General features: G+C 26.0%; 1 protein-coding gene across 1 annotated transcript; it reads left to right on the top strand.

Moving 5' to 3' along the window:
* The first annotated feature begins 4,396 nt into the window (after nt 1-4,396).
* Nucleotides 4,397-21,439, top strand: LOC112600615 (inactive pancreatic lipase-related protein 1-like). The gene is made up of 8 exons (XM_025347893.1): nt 4,397-4,535; nt 9,969-10,067; nt 11,286-11,556; nt 13,367-13,515; nt 14,623-14,803; nt 17,882-18,147; nt 20,142-20,310; nt 21,081-21,439. Exons 2-8 carry the CDS (start codon nt 10,004-10,006, stop codon nt 21,148-21,150), a joined length of 1,170 nt encoding a protein of 389 aa, XP_025203678.1. The 5' UTR covers nt 4,397-4,535; nt 9,969-10,003; the 3' UTR covers nt 21,151-21,439.
* The last annotated feature ends 1,012 nt before the right edge of the window (nt 21,440-22,451 follow it).

A 22,451-nucleotide genomic window follows, 5' to 3' on the forward strand; every position in this document is an offset into this window, starting at 1 on the left:
TTTATACAAACCAAATATTTATACTAAGTCATACAATATTGAGTAAAAAATAATTATAATTTATGTATCGACCTTTATTAGTTTAATTTTTTTTTGCATAAATATTGCTTTAATGACAGAATGTTTAATCTGTGCATACAACAATAATATGTCGACTTAAACATATATATATATATATATAGATATATATATATATATACCATGTGAACAACAAACGTATATTTTTTTTGAGTAGCCTTCACGGAGGTCGTCGATGTATTAACTTAATATGGGAATCACAAATGATTATAATATAAACAATTTTGTTTTTGCTAATTCGTACATCTTTTGTTTAAGACTATTTATTTTTTGGTAAATTAATATCAGAAAATTTCTTCATCGACTAATGCCACTTTGCTATTACAGTAGTAATTACTAATTAGTAATTACATACACATTATCCAAATTAATTACATAACAAATGTACATTCAGAAGAAGTAAATACTCTTAAATAATACATTATAAGGTTGTTAAAATACAGTAGAAAAACTGTTTTTATATTAAATTTAAAATTATCGTTGTGAAATTATACATAATCATCATATTTTAATTGCACATCAGACTTCAATTGACTGATCCTCAAGGATATTATATATTTATATTTAAACATATATAATTTACGAAAATTTCATCAATGCTCGAATATTGTAACTTGGAAGGAGATATAGTCAACTATCAATATCAAAAAAAAAAAAAAATATGAAATGCTAGTTTTTTTATTAACAACTATTTATGAACGATTAAAACAAAAAATTTAAACAAGAATAATTCATTCACATTAGTATATTATACTAAAGTTTATCATATTTAATACAAATATATTTGAAATAAAATTTACAAAAATAATGTATGTAAAAATTACACACGCACACACAAATATTTATATATGTATATATCTGATCAGGGATTGCAAACGTTATGATTAAAACGTTATATTTGACAAAAAACGATTGAAATTTGTAAACGTAATTATAACGGAAAACGATAAACATGAATAATTAAATTACAGTAATAACACAAAACAAAACATAACGATTAACAAAATATATGATATATCATCAAACAAAACATAACGCAAAACGTTATATATTATAGTATATTATTAAAAACAATTAATTTCAATTATTTAATTAATAAATTATAAAATATAATAAAAATTTTAATTCTGAATAATGATAAACGCTAAATTTGTATAACGTTTTGATTGTAAATAACGTTTAACAACATTTTTTTTTTTCAAATGCAAGCCTTGTATCTGATACATCTGTCTAAATTTACTCCTATATTTGTTATAATTTCGAACACACAATCATTTTACATATTATTCTTATATGGTAAGATAAATTTAAAAAAAAATATTAGATATGTGTTTGAGGTTTCACCAGAGTCTACATTTATGTCATATGATGAAATTACAGATATAAACTTCCGCTAATGTTTTATCAGATTTAAAATTTAAAACCATTTTAGTTTTTGTAAAAGCATTGAAAAGAAATTCTATCATCATACGAAAGTATTTCGAACGCTGTAAATGTAATCTGTTGTCATCAAACTCGTTAATAGAACTACAGAGGAAAAAAATGTTGATTTTTATAATATAGGTACCTCGTGTACCTATATCTACTGACTAAAATGAGAAACCTTATCACATCGTTACACGAAATTTTTGCATCCTATATCAGTCGATTTCATAAAAAAGGAAATTGACCAAAATGATTTTCACTCAAAAATATTACAAACGTCGTTTTACATAATGAAATAAGTTTGGGCCATAATTAAATAATATTAATGAATAAATTCGTTAAATTTAAATAACATGAATAATTATTAAGAATCAAGCCTCCACAATACAGAATTCCTTTCTTTACTAATAAATGAACTGCCAAAATGACCAATATACAAGATCTTATACTGTAATAGCAAAAAACGCTGTGTTAAGCTACAGCGATCTTCATGCTTCAATATCTTATTTTAAAAATGTAATTTCTTTATCTATTATCTTTTTGTAATTTTTAAGTGTACTTAAAAACCACTTTTCGACTGCTTTCATAATACTTGTATATATATTTTAAAGAGTATTCTATGGCAATACCTATAGCTGGTACCTACTTATCGTGATTTTTGTTGAAAATAATAATATGCCTAAATCAAAATTTGAACGAGAATAAATAATCCTTATTGGTTTAAAATAAAATATAAAATAGACATAATATTTATGATAGATGTTATTTAATATTTAAAGAACTATTAGACAATAGTGAACTAATAATGGTCCATTAAACATGATTTAGTGACCCATGAATTATGATTGCAATCATTCAATATTCAATTATAGTTAACCATTAAATTGATCAATAATTGTCTTATGTAATCCGTAATTAATCTAGTGTTTATTATACTCAGACAAATTTAAGAAATTATAAATTTGTTAATATTATTTACTAAAATTTTAAATCATCACTTATAATAGTCTCTATATTTTTGAAACATGTAATTGTGGACAGTCATTCATCTAATAACACAAAGCTTAGTATACTTCAATTAAAAACTACTTGTTCAAATTACAATTTAGGTTCAATTAAATTTTCTAAATAAATATCGGCTTGCAAAAAAAAAAAAAAATACTCATTTGAAAAAAGTATATTTTGCATTCCCACTTAATTAACATAATAAGATCTAAGTACTAAGATATGGTCACATACTTAAAAAATCCAATTCTCAGAGTTTCAATATGAATACATTATTATAGATAAAAAGGGATAAGTACGCTTGGCGAAACACTATATATTCACACATAATTCATGTATGTAAAATTGTATTTAAAAAACAAGTGATTAAGAGAAATAATTTTACGACTAATAAACCAGTAATGAAAGTTATCTAAGGTGAATAAACATTAACTTTATTATGCTATATTTATTTAATACTCCTAGGACAGTAAACATTATTAATTGTATAGATATTCGCGAATTATTACCACACCGAAGGCTTTAAAAAATCGCGGGTCCTTGATAAAAAATGTATTACACTACTATTAGGAATGTTTAAAAAGTCATAAGATTATATAATAAACAACGGAATAAAAGTATTTTAAATCGCCAACCACACATTTAAACGGTGTTCTAATTGAAAAAAATCAAAGGACTGGAACATAGAAAACTTAGAAGGACTTAGAAAATGTGTGTCTTCTGAAATTTTTCAATCTCCAATATACCATACTGTTGGATGCTGCATATTCACGGTCATTTTTTTGGTTGTATGGTTTTTAAAATGATTTTTATTTGATAAGCGTGCTTCATTTTACATTTTATTCAATTAAAATAATGCAATAGTTATTTTATGTATTTATAATAAATAAACCATTGATCAACTAACAATTTTAGGTTTGCGTTTTAATAATTTCACGCATGTGCACCTCTTATTATTTAAAAATGTTCCATGGCTCCAATTTATAGCAATAATAACAGATGATTTATTGAAATAATATTAAGGCAATGAGATGTGTAATCCTTTATTATGATAAAAAAAAAAAAACCTTAACTAAATAAAATGTTTGTAAAATTGAATTTATCTTTTATTAGAACTGTTGCGTACTGAATAATTGAATCATTTTTATTGCTTTAAATATTCAACGAAAAATATACTGATCAAGACTGCAGTTGAAGAAAGCAAAACATATTTAGATGTGAGATTATGATCAAGGCTCTCATAAATTTAATAGATATTATAAAATATCAATAATTTTTACTTGAAAATAATCAATTCATAATCCCTCGTATAAAATGTATTTAATTTTTTTTTTTTTTTTTAATCAGTAATTATAATAACTCAACTAGACACCATATAGTTAGATTATAATATTAAAAAATGGGTTCAATTTAATCAACTTGTTAATAAAATTAAAATAATCTGCACCAACGTGGTCGAGCTACTAGAACTAGGACTGATTGCAACATTTATAATTTGTATTTATCAATTATTATTTGGGAATCGTAAAAAAACTGACAAATCGGGATGGTGACCTCGGGCTTATAGTTGAAGAAATAGTAGAAGAAGAAGAACAACAATAATAACGAGAATAATCAATTTATAATCGTGAATTTTTTGATATTTTCATAATTTTTTTTTCAGTTATCATAGTAATTCATTATTTTAAAGGCGGTTTTGTGGGACCATCTCTGTAGAGTAATTGTTATTATTATAAATATCATTATGAGAAGACGGAGGACGGCCATGGAGTATAATAATAATAATAATATTAAATATTGGTACATATATCTATATACACTGCAAGCAGAACCGTAAGATCGGACGAGACGGTAGGAAAATAAAATTTAAAACGCCGCCGTCGCCTGCGTTCACTTTCACTCGGACCGCGCTCGATTTCTGCTAACTGCAGCCATTCAGTTACCAGCTGGTCGCGTGCGCCTTAGCTGCTGCGGTGGTTACGACGAAAACAAAGTTGCGCTTTACAAACGGTATCGGAAATTTGCACGTGAGTACCTATATCTATTCACTTGTCACGCCGTTATCATTGTATCATTATTTAATTATTTCGTGTTTGCGATCCACAATGTATTTAATGTGTCTGATGCGTTGAGTTGACTTGAAAGTTGTTTCCCGATAAACGTTCGTCTACACTGCACACAGATTCGAATTACGGTCTATACGTCTAGCATCCGTTTCATTTGGACGAGAAATGAATCGATTGTTCGGGAGATCTAAATCATTTATATTTAATACAATGTTCAGTAAACTATTGTTATTCTCTCATTGAGCAACGCGAAACATACGATGTAGAAAATGTTGGTTCAACAGAACCAATTTTTTTATTATTAAATTTAATATTACAGTGAATTATTGAGCTATTATCAAACTTTAAGTTGAGAAAATTATTTCTGTTGTGGGTTATATTTGTAGGATTTCATGATTAATTTTAAATAAATTATAACAAATATTAGGTATATCAACACTTTACATAATTACTTCCAAGAAACATTTTTAACCATACCAATTAAAACTAACTGGATGTCCTAAACCTTTAAGAATGGGAAATATTTTGACATATTTAATATCCATAAAAATTTCAGCGAAATGGCATATTATATAAACTCCCCAAAGGTCAAAATAACATGTAGGTATATAAATTCGCCCAAACGATATTCGATTTTTAGGAATTTCACCAAAATTAAAACCATCTATTATAACTTCATTTTCGCCAATATTCGGTACTTTTATATTAGAACATCAATTCTAACTCTACAAACAACCAACGACGACATCATTTCAAATATTACATTAAAAATATCTAATTTATTAAGTATTGATCATTTTTAAATACATTTTTTTTAAGCTCTAATTTTCATAATGGTATTAAACTTTAAACTTTATAATAAGTTATACTATTTGTACTTGCCTGCGCATTATTTCCATCTAGTGTGCCATATTTTACGTTCAGAAAAATCCCTTTTACTCTGCTATTTACTTATTTTTAATATTAGAGTGTATTGATCTATAGTTTATATTCAAATTTACTATTTAGATATGTATACCATGTAGATTTTTTTTTTATATTTCATAGTTAAAACAAGATATGAGAATTTTAAAATTTTAAATACGTTATCTTATGCATTTATAAGATGGAAATGATATACGACATTTTCTTAGTGAAAACTAAATCTATATTCGATTTTATTAATTTTAAACCTAACCTTAGACTATCACCATGGTATCTTCGTGTTTCGTTCCCATGTATAGACAATAGACATAGACGTGCGCATGTGGTTTATGAATGGTATTCAGCTACATACCCTGCGAAAAAATTCTACTAATTTTAAATATTTGATTTATTTCCAAGTAATATTAGAATTGTTAATTGCAAAAAAGTTTCTAGTGTAATTAAAGAAATATAAAACACATTTTTTATACATATTTAAACTGGTTATAACTCATTAATCGCTACCCTATTACGGCTGGATAAAGTAAGTCTAGGAAGAATTACCGCAATAAAAATCATTAGGCACATCTCGCAAATAATCCTGCGCATGCCAATATTTATCCAGATTCATTTCAAAAAGCTCCAATTTGATTTTTGCAATCATTTTGTAAATTTTTTATTTGTATAGGTATATCGTTACTATTGTCTATCACATAAATGGGTAAAGAGGGAATTTTGTTAAAGGGTAAAGATAAAAGCCGATCGATCTTTTTATAAAAGAACATGTCATGTAGCTGGCGTATATAACATCAATACAATGTCACAGACAGTGTGACGTTTAAAAAATAAAATATTTACTTTTCTTTTTTAGTTAAATATATATCTATGGTTATGAACATCGTTATAAATTTTTCTTATTGTGAAATTTTTTATACAGAACTACAGAAATCTCAATCAAAAATTATGATATTGTGGCGTTCTCTTAAAAATATATCTTTTGTTCGAAATCATTAAAACGATCCTATCACGGTGTTCAATTTATCATGAAATTTTTGTAATCATATTACATTATTAGTTTATATTATAACGTCACTGATATTACTTAAAATCGTAGATATATTGAGCTTATTTTAATAAACTTACATAATATATATAAAATATATGTATTTTAATAATATAATAAAATTTATTAAAATAAATTGAAATGAATGTTGATTAACACAAAAGCTTATTTTAACTATGTCATCTGCTGTTGGGTGTTACAGTAAATTATTGATGTATTCATAATAATAATATTATGATAGCGTTACGGAATATAATATTATAATATTACTATAAATAATATACCATCTACAAAATACTATAAATAATAAAATTTCACTTGCAATGTTGAGATCACAGTGCGAGAAATACACAATAATTTTAGTCTTCTGTAAAAATGAATTTATTTTCGTGAAATTAGAAAATAACTGCAGTGCACAGAGAACAATGGATAATACGCAACTAAAGTGTAATAATGAATATGTGATTAACAGATAATATAAAAATCCTCACTTAATTTCAGCCTTGATTTTTTTTATCTTGATAAAAACTTCAACTAGTATAATAATATGTCTGTATTAGTTTAATTTTAATTTTTGCCATATGCTTACATACCTTTTTTTATACATAACGTATCTAAGTATATTATTATTTATTTTTATATATTACTTAATACTAATATTAGGCATTGTATTAATCAATTTAGCAAATTAAAAATTTTAATATATAACATACATAATATAATAATATGTTAGCTTCATTCATTTGTTTAGCTTATGGATATCATCTCAAACATAATATGTTCTATTCTACGCGTTTGAGTAATCTTCACGCTGTAATTAAAGTATATATATATATTTAGTAATTATTACATTACTTATTGTGTATAACAAATAGTGAATAAATAGCAGTTAAAAATTATTTTTTTTATCATAGATTTACTCTGTAGTTAACAGTATCTACTTACCTAAAAATATCATTCCCTCTATGTAAATCGTGTAACTATTCAAGTGTGTATAATAATATTACATACACAACTAATATAATTGAAAAACAAATTGGAGCAAAATGTATGCCAAGGTCTATATCTATATTTCTTGCAAATTTATCATTAATTTTTCGTTTATAATGTTAAATAATTTGTATCATAAAATATTAATATCAAAACTTATTGTCAGTCTGTACTAAAAAAAATATTAAATATTATAAATATATAATAATTATAATTATTATAATAAAAATTAATTATAATTATAATTATTACTTATATTATTATTTATATTATATTATATTTATTTTATATTATATATTTATTATATATTTTAAATATTATAATTGTATACACAAAAATAATATTTTTCTGCTGTAATATTGCAAATGGGTAGACATAATGTCATAAACATCTGTTTAATGTAAAAATGTTTATGAAACATAATATATTACTGCTTGCCAGATAAATATACAGATTTAAATTTATTATTTACAGAATATGATCCAAAGAACAATTATTTGTTGATAATATCATGCTAAAATTCAAAATTTAATAATTACTAATCATGTCTATTTATCTTTTTTAAATACACTATAGTTTTTAATTCAGAGTAATCAAAACGAGGATAATCGTTTCAAATAAAATTTAAAGGATATGTACGCAGTATTATCTCACTATATTATCTCACTAACAAATTCGAAACCCGAAAAATTAAATCTAACTATTTTTGTGATTGTTTTCTATTACTAAGTGTTTACCCAAAATGCACGTCATCCTACTCGCTAGAGCTTTTACGACACTCCACATTTCCTATCACTATACAGAACTCGAAGGTCGACGGTTGTGGTCATTTTGTCGAACTACACAATATTATTATCACGTCTCGAACACTTCCCCCCCGCGACTCTAATTAAGCGTTGCATTATTTACAAGGTCGTCGGGACTTTAAACACCCGTTGGAAAATACCATGCACGCGTAATGTCACTATCTTTTTTTGCGATTGAACTGTATAATATATTATGTTTGATGGTCCAGTAAAATTAGCCAAGTAGGTACGTACCGACCAGGCGTGCATCTATTTTGTGTGATATTTTTACGCATTGCTATTATTGCCGAATGACACGTAGAGAACGCGTACGTAGACGGATCGACTCGGCGGGACTGATTTTCACCGTCCACTAACGGCGAATCGACAACATTTTTCAGCGATCATCTCGAAATCGTAATGAAGAAACGTTATAACGTAAAATTACTGCAACCTTGACCCGGTTATACCTATATGTGTATCTGGAGTTACATCACTGCATCGGGCCGCTTACCGCGGTATACCATCGGCTAATACCGGTTGGACAGTGGGACAATCGAACGCGGCCACGGTGTATGACGTGTGTGTGTGTGTGTGTGTGTTTATTACTGCATGTCAATATCGGTGCCTACCTATAGTATACGCGTGGCGCCTGACGATCGAGGGTTACAATTTTATATTAGACTTTCCAAAAACATACGAATTTGTCGCGACGAAAAGACTTCGACTACCTTGAACCCGACACTTATAAAATATTTACAACACATTAAACAATATTACGACGTCGTTTATTTTGTCAAATGCTTCCATGCATATGCATATCGTACGTGTGTATTCATATTATAATATAATTGCGATTTATTGTAAAGGTTGTGGATAAACTGTGCACACATTGCACGAGTGATTAGTTCTCAACGAGTGCATTGATATAATCTAAAAATGGTTTGTACCGTCGACTCAAAAACGTTTCGAAAACGTGTTATGCACACAATAGTAATACGATTTGAACTACGATTGGCCGGCTGGTCTACTGCCGGTTTACGATCTCAAATATATTTTATGTACTGAAAGTTTTGTCTTTTGACATTTTTAAAAATTAATAGAAAATGTCATTGATACGAATTAGTTCACTGTAATATTGTATTTACAATGTTACGAAACACGATCAGCAACTGAGCTTATTCCTAAATTTATTTAGCCAACATTCAACAGTAATATTTTTCTATTATTCTATATTTATTATACGTGCGCTTGAAAAGGTAGACACGTTTCACTGTCCTAGGTACCTACAATACAAGTATATTAATTTACATTATTAAAAAAATTGTATGTCGATTAAATCTTTTTGCCACCTGAATTTTAAATAACATTTTTTAATGATTCGTATGAGCTTTCTAAAAATACGACCTCGGTAATTAACGTTTTTTTATGTATCTATTGGAATTGGGTAAATTGTTGTCATACGTCTAAAAAAAAAATTATAACTGTCGACAAATATTGATACACAATGTCCCTATGTATAGTACAGAGTAAAATATAACATTTTATTAACCACGCAAATACTATATACCTATCATTTTGTAAATAATTTTTATTCGCGTATCAATTAATAACAAAATCATTAATATTAAGTCGTCGTTTTATATTTTCCAGAATGATCTGACACCAAGCATGAACATGAAAGAGCCATGGCTGGCTATACAACCAAGAGTTACCTAACATTACTATACCTGTTCACGTTCATCGCAATCGGTACGTGCACGCGGTCGTTTGGGTCGACTGCGGAGTTAATATTTTTATCATACATATAAATATATTATGATATATTACTAATTAGATTATTAAATATTATAATGATATATTGTTTTATAAGATTTAGTCTATGCGATTTCTTTAAGTGTACCTACAGTAATTAATACTGGTTATGTATGACTATTAACTATTATGTCTTAACGAGTGTTTGATAAAATTTAATTTAAACCAATAAGATAGAGAGAAGGTGGTCTCAAAAATAAAAATAAACAAAGTTCATCACATTTTTAATGTTCAAAAAACAATGTTAACAATTAAAAAATGGTTACCTAGTCGTTTACACTGTTAACATTTTGGACAATTAATTTTGACTTCGGTAGATGTATTCATTACGAATCGCCATTGATGAATATGTATGACGTCATCGAGCTTTCGATTCGTAAGAGAATATATTCTAAGCCTTGGATTGCTGTTGATCGTTGAACATAAGCGTGCACACTATAAAGACAGGGTGGGCAGCTGCCCCTCTTGTGGGCTAAATTTTTTTTCTTAAAATATAGCATACAAATTGCAATCTTGTATAATCTTGAATCATGACTGCGATATTAATAAATTATCTTTAAAAATACAATAATAATTGAACAAAAATTCTGCCTTTATTTACACATATTTCTACGCCTATTCAGTTGAGCGAACTAATAATGATTCATAGTATTGCCAATACGATAAATAAAAAGACCTATAAATGCACTTACATATAAAATAATAATAATAATAATAGTGCATAAATAATTCAAATAAAAAGTAAATTTGTGTGTATGTGTTAAAAACAAAAGAATTAAAATACTAATAGTTTTTTTTTATTAATGATTTAAACTAAAAAAAAAATAGTTAAAATTATTGGAGTTTATATGATAAGTATTTGGTTTCACTTGCCTACCTACTTTAACGTGTTTCATGTTAAATTTCGCAAACAAAAAACCAAAATATATTGATAATATACTAATGTAACAAAAATCTAATGCTTTTAAAATAAAATAGTTAGAAATTTGCAAATACATATTAAATGCAACATAAAAATTTACCTTTGTATTGTAAATGTTACAAAATATATTTCTACACTACAAATTTTACTATAAAAGAAGACAATGTGCAAATGCATTTAACCATTCGCCCTAAATGAACATAGTTACGTAACTTAACGTATGTACATTTTAGGTGAAATATTGTGTCAGGGTAGAGATGCCACTGTAGCAAGACAACAGACTTCATTGCCAAGAGCGCGCGCCATACCTGTAGCAACTGTCAACGGAGGCCCGGCGGAAAACGCCATTAACCGCCCGTCCAAAAAGCAGCAGCAGGAAGCCATTTCCAAACAAACCACGCCGACTCCACCGGTCTCTATCAAAGAGCTCTTCAACTCTTCGTCGTGTGTCGAACCTCCGTTCACGTGCCCTCATCCGAGAATCCAGTTTTACTTGTACACCAGGTAATTCACCTATCAATATAATCATAATAATAATAAAGATTATAACAATGAAGAACTGATAAAATGTGTCGGGAAAATAAAATTAAAAACTATTGATGGGAACAAAAGTTATATAACATAAAGAGTTAATAATTATATGTTAAATTAGTTCTTTCTTACTGTGTACATGCATTAATTTTATATCCAAACCTGACAGACGACGGTTTTTTCTTTCAATATTTTGAATTTTTAATACAACATATTTACGGAAATACGGAGCTGTCTTAAAATGGTCTCGTTAGCTTTTGTAACCATTACGATTATAATAATTAAGTTATTTATGTATGCTTAAATAAATCTTTCTAATAACTGTTAAAAAAAAAAAGAAAAAACTATAGATAAATAACTACTTGTATGTACTATATAATAATATGTAGTGATCGGATTTATATGCAAACACATATAATATTATGTATTAGAATAAGATTTTTCAAATCTGATGAGAATTTATTGTCCTTGATTTAAACTTTTCTTGTTAAAATAACACTAATTGTATTTTGAATATTTTACATATTTCAACGGTTTTACTTATTAAATGCATAATTAATGCATATTTGTAGTTTAATAGTGCATATTAATATTTATAGCACGTATATTTGCTTTTCTCGTCGTATTTTCACGTTTACAGCCATATAATATCGATAAAATTATGATTGGTTGTTATTATCAAAGATAAGATGACATACTCCTTTGCAATATGTATGTATACTATATTAATATAGATCAATTTTTGTTTTCACTTTTTATTCATATGGACTAATATTTTATTGATGGAACACAAAGAATGTTAAATAATAAATATGAAAAACTACTTATTCATACTCTTAAAACTTTTTTTAATACTTCATTATTTAATACTTATTTTTTATATAATTTTAAATAAAATATTTTCGATTCAATTTTTAGTACATATTTTGTAGCATATTAAAACATTTTTAGAAGCATACCTTGAAGATTTTTTTGTGTATTTAAATCCGGTCTCTAAATTAATATATAATAAATCCATTCAAATTTTATTCTTAAGGTAATTTGTCATAAGTTAAATTTATAATGTCAGCTTCATTCAAAAAATAATAGCTTTTTTATAACATTTAAAACCTAAACTCATAAATATAAGAATCCAAGGAAGAAAATTTTACACATGATATGGTAAAATAACACTAAGTTGAATTCATAGTAAAATTCTTAAATTTCTAATTAACTTTTTAGATTTAAAATTATACTTAAAATGAAATGCATAATTGTTTATTTCATCCTCTTAAATATTTTTTTATTCATTGATTATTATTTTATTTGTTATCATGATTTATTCCCTTGAAATTACAAAAATACATTAATATATCGTTTAATTAATTAATAATCTCCCCTCAATATTGATTAGTTTTCATTGACAGATTAAACTCGAAAAATACATTGATCATGACGTCTATTTATCAGTAAATTATTTTTAATAAATCATCTCATTTACCTTCATGAAATATTCAAAACATGTTTTATTTATGGTCGTACATCATACTTTATCATGGAGGAAATTAGTTGCACCCATCTTATACATCATATATACCTCTCATTTCACGTATTTCCTTTATAATCATTTAAATTCTCGAAACACCAAATATGTATAACTTGGGTTTCATTATGGTCGTCGTGCGATGATGACTGCATTATATATAACGTAGGACGTAGATATTACAGTAACTATACTTTCTCTCGTTTTGTGGCTTTCGTTTACGCCGAAATAACCATAAATATTAACCACTCGTTATTTTAGGCTCACGCAGACTAATCCCGACTTGTTGGATGTGACCGACCCGGAATCATTGTATAAATCACATTTCAACCCTAAACATCCGGTTAAAATTATCATACACGGCTTCCAAGGTGGCCGAAACTTGTCACCGAGTACAGATCTCCGAGACGGTAAGTACAGTGCAAACATTTTAAATTATAAATAAATTGTCCGACAATAAAATATACATACAATTAACAATTTACATCCGTTGAATTTGTCAATACTTAAAAATTGAGATATTATGCTAAAAATTAAATTGTAAACAATTCGACTAAGAATACGAAAACTAGTTAGTGAAATTAATCATAATATTTTACTTAATTCGTTTTGTTTTAACGATTAATGAACTGTATTAACTATATTATAAAATTCAATGAATGTATTTATTTATTGGAATATATGAACTTTAAACTAAGATAATATACAGAATAATTATTCACCTAGATTATTTCCCTCGTGTTTTTCATTGGTAATTAACTTGTTAACATTTTTATTTTTTAAATTTCTAAGCATACTTAAGAATCATATTTTAAAATATTTATATTTATATGCTAATCAAGGATTGACTTGCGTATTAATACAAACGTGTTTTTTCAAATTAAAATCTACATTTCTTTACTGTATATTGTTAATTAAATTATTATTTTTTAAACTGTTGATGAACATAAATGGAAATTCGAGTGTTGATTATTAAACTTTATATACTTACTACCAAAACATTCCAGAATAATTAATTTAAACGTATAATAATGGTTATGAACTTTTGAAAACGATTATAATTCATATATCAACAAATAAGCAATATTGTAAAAATTGTTTAAACATAATAATTAATACTAGAATGAATATTACGCCTATTTTATACTTGAAGTAAAACCATTATTATAGATTATTTTCCTTAATTTAATAATTAACTGAAAACCAATCTAACTATTTTAACTAAATACATTCATATTTTCGAAAAAACCAGGTGCTTAACAATTTACAGTAAAAAAATGGTAGTTCTCATTTGAACAATTTTTCTTTATCACATCACAAAAATCAGAAAATTAATATATTAAACATTTTATTAAATTACAAAAGGAGGATAAGCCTATGCTTCATGAGTCACGCCGTAAAATCCTTGCACATTTTAATGATATGTAAATTACAAAGTATTTTTGTCTTGCAACACTGGCGCTCGTCATATATCTTATTATTTTTTTTTAACATTTTAATGTTTAAACGTGTTACAGCTTATTTTAATCGGGGAAACTACAATATAATTATAGTGGACTATTCAAGTTTAGCTCAAATACCTTGTCTGAATCAAGTAGAATGGGCACCCAGATTCTGTGGCATGTGCATTGCTCAACTAGCCAACTACTTAGCCGACCATCCTCGAGGAGTTCCACCAGACAAGCTGCACATGATGGGGTAACGTTCGCCATAACTTATATTATCATACAATATGCATTGTCAACCGAATTTTACTGTTTTTTTTTTTGTACTTGTCACTACTATACGTGGAAAAACAATGTGAATTTAGGGCAATCGGTCCCCGCGAATAAACTCCGTATGCGAACAATTATTTACCCCATTCTAATTTTATAACTTATCAAAATTCGTATTTTATGTTGTCCTGTTTAAAAATTTATCTCAAATATGAGGTTAGATATACTTTGATTATTGATGGCACTATATGATAAATGTGATAAATTAATTTACATTTTTTGATTATGCATTATTTGGCAAAAAAAATTTTTTTAAATAAGTATGTGACATGGAAAAAAATTGGCTGGCGACCAGTTGTCCATGTAAATATATATACTATGTTTTTTCGTAGAAACTAATTGTAGGTTTACCGAACACGGCAATAGCCTTGCGCCCTGTATCAGTGACAATTTTACGGAGAGAGGAAATCAGTGAGTCAACCCCCCTCCCTTGGGTAATGTACAAATACATTGAATACGTTAACTCTAATACCTAGTTATCATGGCCATCCGCAAAACATAAAACCTTTATTATTATAAATAAAATTTATTGCGTTTACTCGTATATAATATAATATAGAAGTATAAAATATGTAATATAGGTAACACGTAATAAAATCATACTTATCGTGTATATATCAATAGAAAAATATAAATGAAATGTGTATGTGTATGTATTTTTACCCAACTTGGGATTTATCTATTGCCGACCTATTGGTCTATATATTTTATTTGTCGCTCAAACAAATATAATTATTGGAGTATGAAAATTTGCTTTTATTTAAAAGGAGAAAAAGTCGAACTGTTCAATTTTACTAAAAATATAATTTATAACTGAATTATAAGTATATTATTAGTTTATTTCATACTGTACTGCCTGCACTATAGTTTATAATTTTCATATGAATATGATTATACTTAGGAGTAATAATATTCCTAAATACATGTACATATGATACTTATTATTTCTAAAATTCTATATGTTTTTTTAAATATACTCTTTACACAATTTTAAGTCATTAAAAACAACACCTTTTTTAAAATAAAAAATGTTTGTTATATTATTATAATTTTTGAATTTTTTACTTATTTGAATAACAAATGACAATCTAAGTAAGTACATTTTTAATTTATATTTCAATGAATAATATTTTTTTGAGTACTTCAAAAATTAAATATTGAAAGAATAGATAAGTTATAAATTCATAAAAATATTTAATATTTGCGGAAAAGTGGCTCGTCATAATTTAAAAGCTATCATAACTAATTAACTATTCGTTAAAAAATCCAAAAAATATTCAGCAGTATGGAAATATAAATTTAAGAAAAAAAATTAATTGATCATAACGATAAAAAAGTGAGAATAAAAGTTTTTTTCAAAACCGTCATTTTTAATAACTGCAAATCATGTAGTTTAACTTAAAAATTATAATCAGTATGAAAACGCATCAATTTTCTAGCCGCTACGGCAATCACAATAAATAATAATAATCAACAAAATTTCTTGTCGAGCCATATTTTGAAACCATACATTAATCCCTGCACAATATTCTTTTGATTATTCAAACGCTGTTGAAAGCCATTTCTAAATTAGATAAAATTCTCAAACTTCAAAATGCTTGCAAGCGTACAATATTACAGCAGAAATAAACATTTAAGAGATTCCTATTGATTTAATAGGTGGCAAGTTAGTTGATAATATTATTCGTACAAAGCTTTTTTTCAGGTACCTATATTTTTAATTTTATTTTTTGCGCTTATTTACGATGTGCTATGCAGTGATTTGTTTCGAAATGAACAATTATTACTATTTTTATTACACATTTATTTTATCTTATTTGAAAACAGGTTTTATATTAAGAATCTCAGTCGAATTAATTTTAAAGTACCTATGTGTTATTGATAGAAACTCGACCTTTCTCTGGATTCAGTTGTAGTAGTAGTAACTATAAAACATTATTATATTGCATTCAATACACAACTATCGTCTATCGTTATGGTGTATTATATATTCATAATATAATTACAGTAAAAATATTTCATAGGATGACGCATGTTGTAAATAAATTTAATTGTAATCTTAAAAATTCAAGAATTTCATGAATAATGAATACAGAATGAATCAGAGATTATAATCAACAATCAAAATTATATAATTTTTTTAGGGGGTCCAATCAAAATATTTGTTTCTACTACACTTTTATTATTATTAATATACATCTAAATATCAAAATATATTATGATAATATACCACATCATTGAAAATTATTACTTATTGCTTAATTAGAGAGTAAAATAAAGAAAAAAGTTAAATTAAAAATTTTAATTAATCGTGTGGGAGGTTGATTGTTTTGAAGGTAAATACTTATTTCTTAAAAAGTTTAAAAGTTTTGAAAATATTCTTTTCTGCAAATAGTTATTAATTTAAAATCATTACAAATATATACATATATATATATATAGTATATAATATTAAAAATAATATTTATTTTATATTAAATTTGATTTTTTTAATTTTCAATATAGCATAATTTACCTACTACAAAAGAATAGTATATAATTATTTATAAGTACCTAATATTTGAAAAGCAGAATTAGTAATGGACCAACATTGTATTGTGTAAATATATATATATATATATAACATAAACATTTTATAGTATACGTAGATACTTATACATATAAGTATAATGTTTCTTCAAACAATATTGTTGTTTTGTAATAACTTAAAATAATGTAAAAAAAATATTTCCAAAAACATTCATGATTTTCAAAATAATTTATGTTTAGAACTAAAATGTTCACGAGACTATATAAATAAAAACCCCGACATTTAAAACATTAATAAGTTAGTATATTTGACACGACGTTTAAAATGATGATAAATGATAAAATTTGCAACGATGCCTGAAAGAAACGCATATTATGTAATGATTATTATCATTATCGTGTCATATCATATTATAAAATTATATAAAATATTTAAATATTTTCATACCATATATTATATTATGCACCGTAGGTACAGCGTGGGAGCTCACATCGCAGGCTTAGCGTCCAATTTTATCAATTCGGGAAAAATTGGCCGAATCACCGGTTTGGATCCAACGATCATATTCTACATGAGTAACAATCGATCCAGGGATCTCGATCCCACAGACGCACATTTTGTGGATATCATACACACGGCGGCAGGCATCTTAGGCCAGTGGGGCCCTAGCGGACACGCCGATTTCTATGTAAACGGCGGTACTTCGCAGCCCGGTTGCGCCAGCGATAGCATCATACGTGAGTACAAATAATATCACTTGTATTAGAACTTTGAAACCACAACAAGTTCATCAAAAATATAATGGGTCTTAGTCTCTATCTTATTAAGTAATTGAATATTTATATTTAAATACTGTTAAAACACTTTTCCATCATACATTTTTGGAATTATACTAATTTTTTTTTTTTGTTTCACCATAGTATTCTAACTACCAATAATTTCATACTTAACTATTTAAATTTTATTTCTAAAATAATACCTATCTAATTTATAATATTTCTAAGGATTTATAACGAGATTTTATCAAATAAGCTAAATAGATTGGCTCCAAATCTAAAAAATTTGAATTAATTTTAATGTATATACGTGGTTATTAACTACCCGGTTTAATTATTTATAAAATATTTAAGTTAAGGTATCTATTTGTAATTAATGTATCAAATTTATTGATTTAAAAAAAAAATAAGTATTTATAAAGTATTTTGAAAACTTAAAAAGTATTCATGTTAATACTCAATTACTATTGAAAGAAAGTGGTTAAATGCGTACTTCAAATACAAATGATACCAAGTATTTAAACATATATTCTGAATACATTTAAAAAGCATTTTTTAATACTACTGGACCTGTTGTAAGAATATACAAGGTTTATTCAAATTAAGTTTTCTCTTAGTTATCTTACATAGTTGAAATTGCCCATTACACACGGTGATTCTCCGAGCACTTTCATCCTCATTTTTCCCTTTAGTAATGTATTTATTCAAATTCTTGAAATTGTTTATGCTACAATCATCTTCTATTTTTCAATTAAGAACTCTCCTCTCCCATATTTTATTATAAATTATTTAATGTATAATTTGTTTTCAAAATTTTGATGTACCTAATTCAAAATATCAATAAGTTATTTCTCAGTCATTACAATGTTAAATTAATTAAGTCACTTATATTTAATTAAACTTCCATTTAGCCTTGATAATATGTTTTTCTCGTTACCGATTAATTAGAAATAAATATTTGACCGTTTACTATAAAACACATGTGATTTATATATAAGTATTCCAATATTTTGAATAATATAACGACTATATAACCGGAACATTTATATAAAATGATATCGTGTTCTTATATTTATGTTATATTATGTATGCACAAATGTTACAAACGTCCTTTAGAGAAGTCATCTGAAAATGTTGAACTCGAATAAAAGTAATTTTTTCTATAATTTTAGTTATATACATTGAACACGCCTCAACTTGTAAGATTAGCCCTTGACTATATTAGCCATACTGCAATTAAATAAATAATAAATAAATTTGCCCAGCATTGTCAAAATAGACACAATTCAGCAATAATTTATTATTGATTGTTGTCGTCCTTCTCCGACATTTCCGCTATGCATAATAATCAACTAAATACTTGTCCAACATAATATAGCCATTACCATACTATTAATTTTAATAATTTTAACTCAACAAATCGGTATTAACTAATAATCGAATAATTCACGCGGATGTTAAAAATTAATTTTATAATCACTTAAATAAAACCAATTGATACAGTTTTAATATGAAGTGAAATTCAATATAACATAACATACCTACTACTTGAAATTTATCTAATCGAGTAAAAAATAACCTTATAATTTCTATTATAAATGTATAACCATTAAACATAATATCTATTTATTACCATACACGTTTACTTCCTGTTTATGATTTAAGTAAAAATATTTATTAATAATTTTTAAATAACACAGTTTAACGACTATAATTCATAATAATAACATTAATAACTAATAAATTATATGAAATGTTTAATTGAATTGTTAATAATTAAAATAATCATTAAATCGTTATATTTATACTTACTGCGATGTATAAATACTAAGTACTATAGTATAATGTACTATTAATACATATTATACTTTTTTTAAAATAAAATGAAACTTATTTTTTTATGTTATAATGTATTTTTTGTACTGATTACCTATAACAAGTTGTGCATTTTATAGAGACGCTATCGTGCGATCACACTAAAGTTACGCCGTATTTCATCGAATCGATCAATTCCAACACCGGATTCTGGTCAATACCGTGTGCTAACCGGTTTTATTTCAATTTGGGCCTTTGCAATCCACCGGAGTCCGAGTACGTTTTGATGGGCGAACACGTGACACACAAGTTAGTGGATTTTAAAATAAATATTTAACATAAAACACTTGCGTTTTCTCAAAATTATAATAATGCTTTTGAATATATTTTTTTAAATATATTAGCTTGTAAACCGCTATACAAAACTACAATTTTGAAATAAACATTTTTAATTTCTATTTTTACCGTTATCAATTTTATTTATTTTTTTATTTTTTTAAAATAACATACATTTTTAATGTCATACGTATTCTAAAGCAAAATATTTCTCTGGGAATTTCGATTGAGTACCTAATTAATTAATTATATAGACATAAATTCATAATGGTCCTTTACTTTACTCGATAGAGTACTTATAATTTATAAGTATTCCTACTTAAGTTACAATTTATAAATGTATAACTAATTATATAGTTACTCATTTAAAATTCTCAGAAAAGTGTTTTACTTTGGAATGTGAAATTGAAGATAATATAATTATTGATGTCATTCAAAAACCTTGATACAATGATAATTAACAAAAATAGCAAGAAATACCTAAAATTTATTTTCAAAAATGTTATACAAGAAAAATATTTCCAATAACATTAATACTTATAAACTTTTTAAAATGAGAATTTACCTTCAAAATAATTACCTTTTGTACGAAATTAGGTATATATGTATACCTACATAATACATTCAAACAGTTAAACGTCACAGCGAATGACCAATTTTTATTTTTACAACCATATTCTTTAATACGATTATTTTGATTTAACATATTTTCAATATTAATGTTCTCCCTTCTTTGTTCACAGAGCCCGTGGTATTTATTACTTGAACACAAACGCGAAAAAACCTTACGCCAGAGGCTTCCCCAAAAAGTGATCGTCGCCAAACGAACCGCAGCCCCCAATCTATTATACACATACGAACGAACGAAGGCCTAGTCAAATAATATTTTATTATTATTGTTTTTGCAATACGCACTGATACAATCATCGGATCCCTTTATTGATAATTGTATTGTATTGCGCGTGTGCGAATAACCTAATGAGTAATGTGTATGCTTTCGTATAGTTTTTACGCGGACGGTGAATGTTTCAAGTTTCTTGTGATCATAGATAATTTTGTAAATAATTGTCGGTGTATAAAATAGACGAATTATTACAGTATAGTCATCTATAGTTGTAGTAAAACGTATTCGTTACAATGTATTTTTCGATCGTGTAGATGTGGTATTTGCGTTTACCTTAATAAAATTATAATGAAAACGCTATATACCATATACGTATGTATGTTAGGAACAACACGTCATCCAAACAATAAATTGTAAAAAAAAATGCCAATTTAATTTAGAATAATATTAGTAAAAATTAGTTTTGTGGTAATTAAAATATGAAAATTATTATAAAATGTATAGTTTCAAAAATATATTGTATCACAGTAGTGTGAAATTACCTATAATGACATCACAATTCACAATCATATTGTATTTTATTGCCATATAATATTATTATTACAATTATTATTGAAAATAAAATGTTTATTGTAGCCAAGTTGTAAATTAAAACCATTTTTGTTTTATCCACACTTAATAAGTAATATTAATATGTCTGAATTCTTGTGTTTATATTGTGTTATCAATAATCGCACATAAATATTTTATCGTTAAACTTAGTAGTTAGATACTTGACTATCAAATACTAGAACACTCTGAACCAAAAATAATGTTTATAGAATTATATTTATAAAACTATCATTCATAGTGACCCCATAAATATTTTATCAAATAAATAACGAAAAATTAGTAAGTCAGGAAGTTTAAAATTTGCTTTTAGAATGTGTATTTATTTAATAAAACCAAAATTTTATTCTTACAGATTAATGTTGACATTATCATGTAAAATTTTTAATATTTTTCACAAATCCATAAGTGGTGTAAATATTCTACGAAAATCAAAAAATCCAAGAGTCGGTTTTTTTCTGACTTATTCAATTTTATACTTATACGTATAATATTTGTATTAATAATTCAAGTAAAGTTATTTATTTTTATTTTACACATATTATAATACCATGGTTACGAGTCCAAATTCTAGAATTACCAGTTTAGGGTAATAACTACTAACTAGTAACGTTACGTAGTTATTTTTCGAGGAATGTTAAGGTAGCTTTGTTATTTATTT

The sequence above is a fragment of the Melanaphis sacchari genome, unplaced genomic scaffold (genome assembly GCF_002803265.2).
Source record: "Melanaphis sacchari strain LSU unplaced genomic scaffold, SCAv2.0 Contig65_pilon_pilon, whole genome shotgun sequence".
Taxonomy (NCBI): Eukaryota; Metazoa; Arthropoda; class Insecta; order Hemiptera; family Aphididae; genus Melanaphis; species Melanaphis sacchari.

Coding starts and splice junctions, on each gene's coding strand:
- LOC112600615 (XM_025347893.1), top strand. CDS start 10,004: ATGGCTGGCTATACAACCAAGAGTTACCTAACATTACTATACCTGTTC. Junction 11,557..13,366: donor CAGTTTTACTTGTACACCAG/GTAATTCACCTA, acceptor TCGTTATTTTAG/GCTCACGCAGACTAATCCCG. Junction 18,148..20,141: donor CGCCAGCGATAGCATCATAC/GTGAGTACAAAT, acceptor TGCATTTTATAG/AGACGCTATCGTGCGATCAC.